Source organism: Colius striatus, chromosome 7 (assembly GCF_028858725.1).
Source record: "Colius striatus isolate bColStr4 chromosome 7, bColStr4.1.hap1, whole genome shotgun sequence".
Lineage (NCBI taxonomy): Eukaryota > Metazoa > Chordata > Aves > Coliiformes > Coliidae > Colius > Colius striatus.
The window spans coordinates 14,043,571-14,055,999 of record NC_084765.1 but is presented as its reverse complement, the minus strand read 5'-3'; the positions used below and the strand labels follow the sequence as shown (position 1 = coordinate 14,055,999).

General features: G+C 40.2%; 1 protein-coding gene across 2 annotated transcripts in view; it reads left to right on the top strand.

Annotated features, from left to right (window-relative positions):
• ABCC8 (ATP binding cassette subfamily C member 8) overlaps window positions 1-12,429 on the top strand; it is a 78,375-nt gene that overhangs the window by 61,843 nt on the left and 4,103 nt on the right. For both annotated transcript variants that reach the window (XM_061999306.1, XM_061999305.1), the window contains exons 28-36: window positions 611-768; window positions 1,939-2,031; window positions 5,831-5,933; window positions 7,345-7,458; window positions 8,075-8,195; window positions 8,359-8,489; window positions 9,178-9,256; window positions 10,109-10,217; window positions 11,711-11,814. In XM_061999306.1, coding sequence (XP_061855290.1) covers window positions 611-768; window positions 1,939-2,031; window positions 5,831-5,933; window positions 7,345-7,458; window positions 8,075-8,195; window positions 8,359-8,489; window positions 9,178-9,256; window positions 10,109-10,217; window positions 11,711-11,814 — 1,012 coding nt within the window. The remainder of the gene's footprint in view (window positions 1-610; window positions 769-1,938; window positions 2,032-5,830; window positions 5,934-7,344; window positions 7,459-8,074; window positions 8,196-8,358; window positions 8,490-9,177; window positions 9,257-10,108; window positions 10,218-11,710; window positions 11,815-12,429) is intronic.

Genomic DNA, 12,429 nt, shown 5'->3' with positions numbered 1-12,429 from the left:
TATACACTCATTTAGGTGAAGTTTACTGATTATCTATAATTTTGACTACTGTATCAGTTTTCATCATGATTTTCAAGGTTTAGAATTAATTCCTTATCTTAAATGCATGGTGAAAAGGCATTTATTGGATTAGGATGCCCTGTGGGAAGCAAGCGCAGGTCAGTGATAACGCCCAACTTAAGAGGATCAACTTTTTTTAAAAGTGGCTAAACGCATTAACTTGACACATATGAGCAAATTAAATGAGAAAAACACAAGTGCTGTTGTCCAAAATGAAAATGACGGTAATGCAAATTCTCAGTGTTTACCCCAGACTGCACTGCCAGTTCAGTTCATAGGATCAGTGCAGGTGCTGAAATTGTCCATTGAAATAATCCTCTGACATGAGGATTGTGATCCACAACGCAGACATGTGGTGCAGTCCCACGGAAATCCTTTCAGACTTGCCCCCAACCCAGCAGACAATTCAAAAGCAGACCTGTATGCTTAGTGCTTCAGACCCTCACTGGCTTATTTTTCCCTGTGTGAGAGAAAGGAAAATGAAATAAAGCTGGTTTAAGTTGGTAAGTTTTGGAAGATTCTATGTGCTTATTCTTTCTTTTCTATACAGCACATTCCAGCAACCCTGGAGTGCTTGAGTCGCTCCACTTTGCTGTGTGTATCTGCTCTTGCTGTCATCTCGTATGTCACACCAATGTTTCTTATTGCCCTGGTTCCCCTCGCAATCATGTGTTACTTCATCCAGAAGTACTTTCGAGTCGCCTCACGGTAAGAGCATCAACCAGTATTGTTCTGGCAATAGAAACTGCTGCATTTCATCACTGCATTGCAGAATTGCAGTGCTGAGGTGCTTTATGTTTTAATATGGCCCTTGTCTGAAGGGGAGCCAAATCTTCTATAGTGAAAATGTGGCATTTTTCAAGTGCCTGTCTGTGCAGCTTCTGGCAGAGCTTCTGGGAGGCATGAGCAGAGTCTTTGTCCCTGATCGAAGTTTCTTAGAGTTCACAGGATGCAGAAAACCAACTGGGTGCCGTTCTTCCCAAAGGCTGTGTGCTGGGCACATCCAAGAAAATATGATGACAGAACAGGGAAACTGATGTCTGCCTGTCCAGGTGGATGTGGAAAGGCCAGGGAGAAGCTGGAAAATGCGGCATATAACCATGGTGGTACATCTGCTCATTAAGGATCCAACATATATGAGTGTCCTCTTTTGTTCTGAGTGCCTTGTAGTTGCCAACAAATTGAAAAATTTTAGCTGTTATTAGTGATTATTTGCTTTTTTTTTTTTTTACCTCCTCCAGTCTTACAGCTTCTTTTCCATTCAGGGTGCTGCATTTATCCCTTCATTTATGCATGGGCTTAAAGGGAATCTGCAACTCATTTACTTTCTGCTGCAAAGGACTGAGACTAAGTAGAATTTTTCCCCACATACACTTACACCCATTTGATGACTAAATATGAGATTGAGAAGCACAATCTAATGAATGTAGAAGCTATACTATCAGCTCAGTGAGAAGTTGTGCTGCCATCTGGGAATGGAGAGGGGAGAAAAAGGAAGTTGCAATCTGCCTGCTGCTTAACTCAGCTCTTATTCTCAGTATCCCATTATATTTGTCTTCAGCATAGAGCCAGAATGGTGTCTAAATGAATAAACAATTGAGTATAAGAAATTAGAATATAGGAGAAATGAGAGAAAGCAGTGAAGGGAAAAGACCTCTTCACAACTCCAGCACCATTTGTATTCAAATTTTAAAAGACAGATCCCCCTGAGTTCTCCGTCCCTACTTAGAGATATGCAACACTGCCTTGCAATCTAGCTGAACCTTACATATATAATTGTTGTGATGATATTCCCCTTCACTTCCTGGGCCTGATTCAAGAGAAAAACTGCACAACACCATCTGCTTTTCACAAAATTCATTTCACAACCTTCTCCAGGGACCTGCAGCAGTTGGATGACAGCACTCAGCTACCACTACTTGCCCATTTTTCGGAGACTGTGGAAGGTCTTACCACCATCCGAGCCTTCAGGTAAAGTTTTTTAAGAAACATACATTACCTCGCTGTTGCATCTCTCTCTCTAATTCTGTTCTGCAATTGTCAAGTTAGAAATAATGGTTATTTGGATCACCTGGAAAATCCAGACACTGGTAAGGGGGAACTCCAAATATTGAAGAACTTGAAGCATTTGGCATGTAAAGGAGTTGCAGTAGAAGAACAAGCTCATGTGTGTCACCGGCCCTGCGGTACCACTCCATGCACTTGCAGTCTGAAAAAACACTTGTGGGCAAATGTGATTTAAGAAGCTGAATTAGCTTGTAATTACCACAGCGTGCAGCATGGCAGACTGTGCGCTTGGGCAGTTTCCATGGAACAACTAATATGCACTAACTTGTTATGCCAGACCAATCTGTGTATGAGTCAATGTCCTTGTAAGATAAATTGGGCATGCTACTGCCTTCAAAGGATACAACAGCACCTTAAGTTCTTTTTCTAGCTGAAAATGTGGTTGTTCATACTGATTTTGAAAACACAAATGCTGGAGATCAAGTCTTTCTTTGCCTGTTTTGATTCATTTTTCTATCCACATAAGCTCCCAGGAGCAGCCCAGGCATAGCTGATAAGGTGCCTGGGTTGTGTCTATTACAAAAATGGCAGGCACGCTGATACATGGAGGGGTACCAATAAAACTACTGCTGAGCCTACAAGCTGCTTTCACTACTCCGGTGCTATTCTTGTCTCTTCCCCGTTGATTCAAATGTGGCCAACTGTCTCCCACACCCATCTCATCTTAGATGTACACGCTTCATTAGTTAATTAATAGTTACCATTCTAGCTTTGAAATGGTAGTGCTTATTCCTTATAACCTATAATTTAATTTTGCAATAGAAGTAATGCACAAGGTGATCTTTTCTTAAACTATCCTAAATAGGCTGTAGAGAGCTCAATGAAAGAGCCACCGATTAGTTTCTTTTTGACTGATTATAGCTTCCTGAAGAGTGGGAAGACACAGTATTTTTCATTATTAATTATTCTTACTGGATATTTAATCTGCCAAGTGCCAACAGTGTCCTCTAGTTTATAGCTATGCCTATGTTCCCTTGTAAGGAAATTCATTTTGCCTTTTAATTGTTGCTTTTTTTTGTTTATCCATATCTTCTACTTCATCAAGAGGATCTTTAGAGTACTATGGCTGTGTATTTTCAGGTGTTGGTAAAATAAACAACACACAATGCCCTCTGGATAATATTTTCAGTCTTTTGGAGCATGCCCTCTTTGATTCTTTCTCTCATGATGAAATTGAATTCCTCTGTCAGAACTTGTTTGGTGCCTCCTTTTCCTTAAATCCTGCAGTAACTGATGTGTCTCTGACCCAAAGAGCTTTGTGCGTTCACTGAGTTCTGCATTCCATCTGCCTGCCAGCCTCCCGCATCGGCTGGTAACCCAGCTATTTATAGGGGCTGTGTAGCTTTTCAGCTGCCTAACATATTAACAGGAGTGGAGTTTAGACTTGCTAGGTTGAGAATCCCTAAAAATAACACCAATTCAGGAATCTAGTCATTAAGTTAGGAGGTGGCAGTTGTTCCTGGAGTGTCCTTACCCTCAGAAAAATCTCTCTGTCCTGCACTTACTCAGAATGCTTAAGGAAAGAAATGTAAAAAAAAAAATAACATCCAGGGAGAGATCAGAAAGACAGCTACTGCTGCAGCTATAAATACACCTTCAGCAGATGCCCTGGCCTGATTTGCTGTCTGGCGCCTCAGATTGTGTTGGTGCTAAATAATCAATAAAATGTAAATGTGAAGGCTTCTGAGAGGCCTGGTGATCTGGGGGCACTTTCTGAAGGCAAATTCTGACATTTCTGCAGTGCTTCACCAACAGTGCTAACTTGGTCTGCATCCCCATTCCAAGTGCATATGCGTGACTGACTCATGATGCATACCTCACATCTCCTACAGCATACTGCATCACGTGGTATATCTCATGGTATAGAGATATGAAAGTCAAATGTGACTGAATTGGTTGCAGAAGCAGTACAGTATCTCTGCGTGGTAGGACAGTGAGGGCAGTTGGTTCTGAGGAAAGGCTGGGCTCCCTCGCTCTGACACTGCTCACTTTGAGAAGCAACCACTGTTCAGTATGTGAACACACCAAGCTGCTCAGAGCCAGCCCAGGCCATTCTCCATTGCACAGCAGACATCTCTTATGTCTTGGCACATTGGCTAAGTTGTGAACAGCTAAGTTATTTCCACAATGTGGCACTTATTTTGCATCCTTAAAAGCATAACTGATTTATGTAAAGTTGTAACTTTATTGTACTGTACTCAGAAGAAAGATTAAGATACTCTGCAGTGAACAAATTTGAAAGCTTCCCTAAGCAAGGTACTTCATACTTAAACAAAATATTGTCTTATCTTTTTCTCACATCACTATATGGAGAGCTGAGTTTATAATTTAGTGCCTGTCTCAATCATAATAGCTAAGAATATGAATAGGGTAAAGTTTTATAGGAGGAGATTAGCAAGTTTGCTACACATGCTCATGTAATAAAGGGGGAGAAAAAAAGAAAACTTTGTGTGCTTAAACTAGAACTTTAGGGCTTCAAGCTAGTACTGCTACCGTGGAAAAGGCTCTTGTGCCAGACTTCTTTATTATAAGACATAATTATTGTCACACTTTATTATTAACATCACATTAATTTACACCTAGGCAAATAAATAGGTCCAGCTCAAGGAGGTGATTGGCTGACTTGCATGTTTGCAAAGACCCTTGTCTAAATAGGTGAAGCAGGGAATTATCTTCCATATCTGCTGAATGAGAGGCAGAATTTATTCATCAGCTTTTCTGATGAGTGTGTACAGCTTCACTGTAATGAACTGTAAACAGACCTATTTGCCATTAATCTTATTTTGTGTTCTGTGGCTAATTCACTTGTGAGGGGGAACACAGTTCTTTCCAGTCTGTTACTTTTTGCTGCACCATGTGCTTAGACTTTTGTTTTCCAAAATGCTCCATTTGTTTAGTGATAAGGACAAACATGTTTTTCTAATAGTAGAGCTACCATGAATGGAGATACTTTGAATTTATATTTTATAAGTTGTTACAATTTCTAGGCACTGCACTAATATAAATCTTAAAACTCGAGCTTATGTGATTGAGATTACAGCATTAATACTTCTTTTCACAAGTAGTCGTATGTTTTGTTTCAGATATGTCTCTCTTAGAGTTATAATGTAATAAATACATTCAGAAAATGACCAGTGTGGGACCAGAAGTCCCACAGAGAGTTTCATCTATACAATAACATCCATTTACCCTTGAAGAAGCTTTACAAACACAATTGGCATATATCTAATACAAGTCTATAGATGATCACAGAGTCACAACATTTTAAGGGTTGGAAGGGACCTCAAAAGATCATTTGGTCCAACTCCCCTCCCAGAGCAGGACCACCTAGAGTAGGTCACACAGGAACTCGTCCAGGTGGGTTTTTAATGTCCCCAGAGAAGGAGACTCCACACCCCATCTGGGCTGCCTGTTCCAGTGCTCCAGCACCCTCACAAGAAGTTTTTCTTTATGTTTCTTTGGAACCTCTTATGCTCTAGCTTGTATCCATTGCCCCTTGCCCTGTCATGGGACATCGAGAACAGCCTGGCTCCATCCTCCTGACACCCGCCCTTTATGTATTTGTAAACTCTGAATTATTGATGAGGCTGATTTAGACTCTGTCTCAAGCTGCCCGTGAGCATATACCCCCAGAAATTAAATTCTATTTTTCATTTTTCCAAGACAACACAGCCTGATTTGTATTTATTTTTTTTATGTTTAGATATGAAGCCAAATTTCGACAAAAGCTTCTTGAATACACAGATTCCAACAACATCGCTTCCCTTTTCCTTACAGCTGCCAATCGCTGGCTGGAAGTCCGCATGGCAAGTATATTGTCCTTGTGTATACACAATGGGTTTCTTTGACTTCATTCCAAGCAGTTTGCTGAAACATCCAACAGTTATCCAACCTCATCTGGGTTTCAAAACTATACCTTTACCCTTATAACTATATCTCTTTTTCTGTGATGAATATGTTCCCAGGCCAACCTGGGAACTGATGGAGTATGAATTTTCCCCATAGCCTGCAGCTCTTTCTCCAAGACAAGGATAGTTTTTATAGGTCACGGTGACTTTTCTGTGTGTGAAGGGTGATCAGAGCTGGTCGAGTTGTGCCGCCAGCCAGGGTGCCTTTATGAGACTGTTAAGTCTCAGCAGACCTTTGCCTAGTGGGTCCCCAGGAACATTTCAACACCTTGGAAGCTTTTTTAATAAGCAGAAGGAGGTAGACAGGTTTGTGCCTGTTTTGGGTCATCTGAAGAATGACAAAGGTATTCAGGTGCCTCTTCCCTTAGAGTGCTCAGTAAAGTGGCCTAGCATTAGAAATTAATTTAAAATAATTCCTTGAGAAACAAATCAAGGTATTTTATTGTTCTGGATAGTGATATTTGTATCAGGCTTTGTTAGATGCATGTGTCATACTGCTGTTGTGGTAACATGGACTCCTTTTATATATACTAAGGGTACATGAAGTTGTATTTCATGTCATACTCTATACGTCTATTTTGGACTCTGGCTGGAACCATTTGCCACTTCAAATACTGAGTATAAATAAAATGTTATAAAATGTTATTACCCTTTTATATGCTCAGTCATAGACAATCTGAAGTCGATAGTTCTAATCAATGCCTATATCACTATGCAGTACAAACATAGACCAGTGACCATTGCCCTCCTACACAGTTCATTTTCTAGTCTGTTACTGATTTTACTCAAAGACTCATCTGTAGGAAGTCAAATCACTAATGATTTACATTAAAGCAGCAAAAACTCCTCATACATGGACACAGTCCAACTAATTGATGCATGCTGTGCAAGAACAGCTTGTTTGAACAAGGAGAGATGGCAGCCAGTCAGCTGCAGCAGCAGTTGTCAATCGGCCACAGAGAGCACCCACTCGCAGATGGGATCACGTGAGCGTTTCCCTCCTACCCCATGTAACATCAGCTGCACAGTTTCAGCCATCTCTATTACATGCTTAAGATATTTGTGTTGACTACTCCAAAAGAAGATTAGAAGTGGTAGTACAACTCCTGTGTACAACAGCATTTCCACACAGCACAGACACTAAAGGCAGTGAGAATGGGTTCCTAGGTAGGGTTCGTAGGGAGTTTTCTGGTGTTTTCTGCCTGTATTTCAAACTGTGTCATGGGCTTGTTATTTGGCATGCAAAGTTATAAGAACACTTTAATCACTTGCAGACTTATAGTGATGGAGCTTATTCATATTCCTTCAGGAGTACATTGGAGCATGTGTGGTACTCATAGCAGCTGTCACTTCTATTACCAGTTGCCTGTATAGTAAACTCTCTTCAGGACTTGTAGGCTTGGGACTAACCTATGCGCTTATGGTAAGAATCTCTGGATCCTTTCTGTCTCTCCCAAACATTTTTTTGTAATTCTTCAGGGCACAAAGATGAACAGGAAGATTGAAGGTGTCTGTCCATCTATAGTGGGTACTGTAACGTCACTGAATTTAACTTCCCATGCGATGGTTGACATATTTGAGTGTATGCTTTCTGTAGTTCTTAGATTAAAATATTTACTGATGTATTAGTTCAAATATGTCAACAGAACATGGCCAAGTTGCTTCGTATCATTTTATATTGGCTTCCATCTTGAAGAATATTTTTTCAATACATCAATTGTAATTACATCATTCTAGACTGTCAGACTTAAAGTTACCAAGATGATGTCTCTTCACCTGTCTTTACTGTTCCACTCCCTCTTTCCGGCTGATATGGCTCAGATCCTCCATAGCACCAAAGTACCTGTTCACTGCAGTTAGGAAATTTAACTTAAGAGTCATTGTTGTCACCCTGTTGATGTGTACTGTACAGTTCATTCACAACTTCAGTATATTAAGGTTGAGCAAGTGTTACTGTGGAGGAATAGAAACCGCATGCTGGTCAAATGATGCAAACTACTAAAAAATTGGAATTTAGGAGTGTATTTGCTTTACATCAGGTGTCTAACTATCTGAATTGGATGGTTCGTAACCTGGCTGACATGGAGATCCAGCTGGGTGCAGTGAAAAGAATCCATGGCCTTCTCAAGACAGAAGCTGAAAATTATGAAGGGCTCCTTTGTAAGTGCAGTTTTGTGCAGCATGCAGAAAGAGCTTGCTAAAATTTTAATGATTTTGCAGTGTATTAACATGAAAAATGTAGTAAATCACTTAATGAGCAGATGAATTTATTATGAGAGGGTTGGTTGTTTGGGTTTTTTTCCCCCCTGTGCTCTTGGTACAGCTTCCTCACAGATTCCCCAGAACTGGCCAGACAGAGGAGAGATCCAAATCCAGAACCTGAGTGTCCGATACGACAGCAACTTAAAGCCAGTGCTAAAGCATGTCAATGCCCACATCTCTCCAGGACAAAAGGTAAAGAACCACAGTGATTCTGAGAAGCTCCTTAGACTGGCACATCTTGGAAATGGGGTTAAAAAAAACCATACCACAGTGTGTTTTGATGACTGTATTACAGAATTTTTGCTCAAAAAGAATGTAGGGCACTGGAAAGGAGTCTGTGGCGTTCTTAGTCTGGTATATTTAGGTATACATTAGAATGAGAACTAAACACCACTTCTTGTTATGCGAGTGCCTTGCTGTCAGCATACAGTGCCAAAAGAAGTAACAGTGACCTTTTACCGTCTTAGGCCAACTTTCTGTCATTCTCTTATGGCTATCTAGCCATTATTCCCATCATTTCTCTTCTGCTCCATTGTGTCTCTTTTCTCTGTTGTTTTCTCCTCTCTAGTCCTGTTTGCCTGTGTCCTCCCTGCTAAACAAGGCCACCTCAGGATCTTAAGTTTTGCCTGCAGCCCTGGCCAGCCCTTTCTTCTGCTCCTCTGTGTCACTCTCTTGTTCCTATATATATCACAGACCTTGATTTATCCCCAAATGCTCAGATCCCTAAAGACAGAATGAACTTGATGACTCTGTTATGGCCAGTTCAGTTTGAACTATCAGGACATAAGGACCATGTAGATCCCAACAACAACTCCATCCATCAAATGCAGACATTATCCATTTCTACTCATCTGATGTTCGTCTGCATTCTTTGTCACAGATTGGGATCTGCGGCCGAACAGGCAGTGGAAAATCCTCCTTCTCTCTTGCATTTTTCAGAATGGTTGACACTTTTGAGGGTAAGATTACACTTTTTTCATATCATTCAAGCTTAACTCCTGAAGATGCTTTGATAGCCTTTTCCTTAACAGCAGCAGCTTTGAAGTGCAATTTTTGAATCTGCAGGACACACACTTTGGCCTTGTTGAAGTGTGATATCATCTGTCACCTAACAGCTGTGCCACTGATAATCTGGATTGATAAAATTCTACTTTACAGGAAGCAAAAGTCCTTTTGTGCTGTTAAATCACAACAGTAGGACCAAACCATAAAAGGGGAAGGTGTTTAAGTACAATAAAGGATTCACACAAAAGGCATAGACAGAACCCACTGGGCTCAGAAAAATCAGGAACTGGGGACTGCAGTTTGCCCAGCTGCCCTGGGATTTCCTGCCATATTTTCTGCTCTGTCCCACGTCCATCTACCTCATCAAGTGTCTTCCTGTGCAAAACATTTCATCCTCGGTTTCCCAGCCACATCACCCGTGTTACGCAGAGATGGACAGTTGTACTTACAGCTAAAATTTCCAAGTGTACAATAGTAATTTGGCTTTCTGCAACACTAGTCCCTAGTTGAACTAACCTCTTACCTTGTTGATTTATAGATGTTTACAATGGTCAAGCTGATAAACAGCGTCTGATCATTCCTAACATATTACAGGTATACTTTATATTTTCCCAGCTGAGGCTCAGTCTCAAGACAATTGTGCTTGCTGCTTAATCAAAACTTGTTCCACTAACAAATAAGGAAATATGCAACTCAAGGCCTGTTCCTACTGTACTGTACTGCAAACTGAAAGTGAGCCATTTATTTGCCAGCAGCTGTGCGGCTTGAAAACCAATCTAGCAGACTACCTGTTTTCTTTTGAGCAGGAAGGATTATCATTGATGGTATAGATATCGCTAAGCTCCCCTTGCAGACATTGAGATCCAGGCTGTCAATCATTCTCCAAGATCCTATTTTATTCAGCGGAACAATCCGGTAAGCATTAAGCACCAGCAATAAAATCATATCATGATTTATATGCACTTATATTTTTAATTACACAATATAATGATTTTTATAGAATTACTGACAGCAAACTGTTAAATTCTAGAGTCTTCAGTTGGTGTAGGGAGGATGATTGCCTTCTGCCTGTGCTGTTGAACCACCCCTGCCAGATTGCACCTTCCCAGTGCCTGAATCTGCTCAGCAGGCTGTTGGCAGAAGGCATCCCATGCCTGGGAAGTAGGGAAAGTATTCCTCCAGGACTGAGTAATCAGTTTAACACACTGATCAAATACCCATAACCACCCAGCACTTCTTGAAACCTTTTTTCTCCTTTATCTATTTTCATCTGTCTGTCAGAAAAAAATGGGATGGAAGAAATGCAGACTAAAAAATTTGTGTAGAAGAAGAGGAAGCAATAGAATGATGCATGAAACACCAGAGGAGGTCTGGGGTATTTTATCCTGAAGCCTCTACCCATGTTGCTCTTCTAGTCTTTGAGCTGTTCTTTCATCTGTAAGAACAGCACCTTGTTACTTGGTTTTGGGATCTGCCTTTGTCCACCCCCATTACTGGCCCCTTCTCTGAGAGGATGATGTAGTAGAAACAGTGGCAAAAACCTCCACCATTTCAAACAAATGTCCTTCCCCATGCCTGTGGCATTACAGTTCACTGCAAATGATAAAGGCTTCTGTAGTTTGCTGACTCGACACTGATATAGATCCCAAGATTATCTCCTGAACTTGCCTGAATAAAGCATGACTTGTTCATTTCAGAAGATGAGATGACTGTATACTTTTACTAATTAACATATTAAAAAAGTTAGGCCAGTGCACATACAGTAAGAGTAAAAAAGTAAAAATAAAAAGTGCTATGGACCATTGAATCGTTTATTTCTGATTATCATCCTGTATATTAATACATGAAATTCACAATGAAATGTTGCTATTATTTCTGAGCTACAAATAACATTCATCTGTTCATAAATCCAAGATTTTTTCAGTGGTGCTGAAGACTTACATTTCAGAATTCAGTATGAAGCTTCAGATTGTTCTGTTTATCGTTCCTATAGCAGTAAATAACAAGGAGACTTTGGATTTAAAAGGAGAGACAGTAGATCTTTGACCTTTGTTAAAAAAGGAATGTTAATTGAAACTTATTATATCCACACCATTTTTTTTTCTCCAGAGTATTTTCTAGTAAAACACAAGAATTTCTTTATTCAGAACAAAATAAATTCTAAAACTACAAAGATACTTGTAAAACAGAAAGCTTTCCCATCTTGCTCAACTGAGTCAACTTTTGTTCTTAATCACATTGGTATAAATGTTGATCAAATCTGCAAAATTCAGTGGATTTATACCAATGCTAGATCAGAATTGGACCCATATCTTTAGTACATGGTTCAGGTTATTTGCACACTAAAAGAAGAAATACATTGCAGAAGTTTATATTGACTAATACTCTTGAATTCCATGGAACTGTAGGTTTAACTTGGACCCTGAGAAGAAGTGCACGGACAGCATGCTGTGGGAAGCACTGGAAATAGCACAGCTTAAGCATGTGGTGAAAGCGCTCCCCGAGGGCCTAGGTAATAAAACTTCTTTCTTGAGAAGGTTGCTTCCAGTGCTCACAACAGTCCTGTTTCATACTTACTGATTTATTAAATAGGTAGTTACTGAAGAAAAAGCTTTTTAGGTTTATGGAAGGTGACAACGATTGCTTGCCCGCAGGCAAAGGCCCTATCTCCATCTAACTCCCTTCCCAGCTGCCCCTGTGGGTGCAGAATCCCATTTCTATTGAAACCAGGTGTAAAACTACTATTTTATTTTGATGTGTCTTTGTGATGAAGCACCAAGTTTTACAGGTCTTGTGAACTGAAATAAGATGTCAACAAGTCAGGTGTTACTTAGAATATGTTATTTTGTATTTTCCAACAGTTGTGTCCAAGCAGGAAGAGTTTAGAAGCTTAGAAGTGTGAGTTATAGTAAAGAAATTATGGGTACCACTTTGATGGTCTTAGACTGCAGGTGTTCCAAGAGAGCCTCGCTCTTAAACATCCCTAGCTACTTTGATGTCTAATAGACATAAAGAATATCATGACACAGCTACTGGTTGTCTCGAACAAGAGAAATAAACAGGCAACACAGGGTCACCAGCAGCTATAGAACTAGAAAGTGTCACTTGGAAAATCTTTACGCTGAAA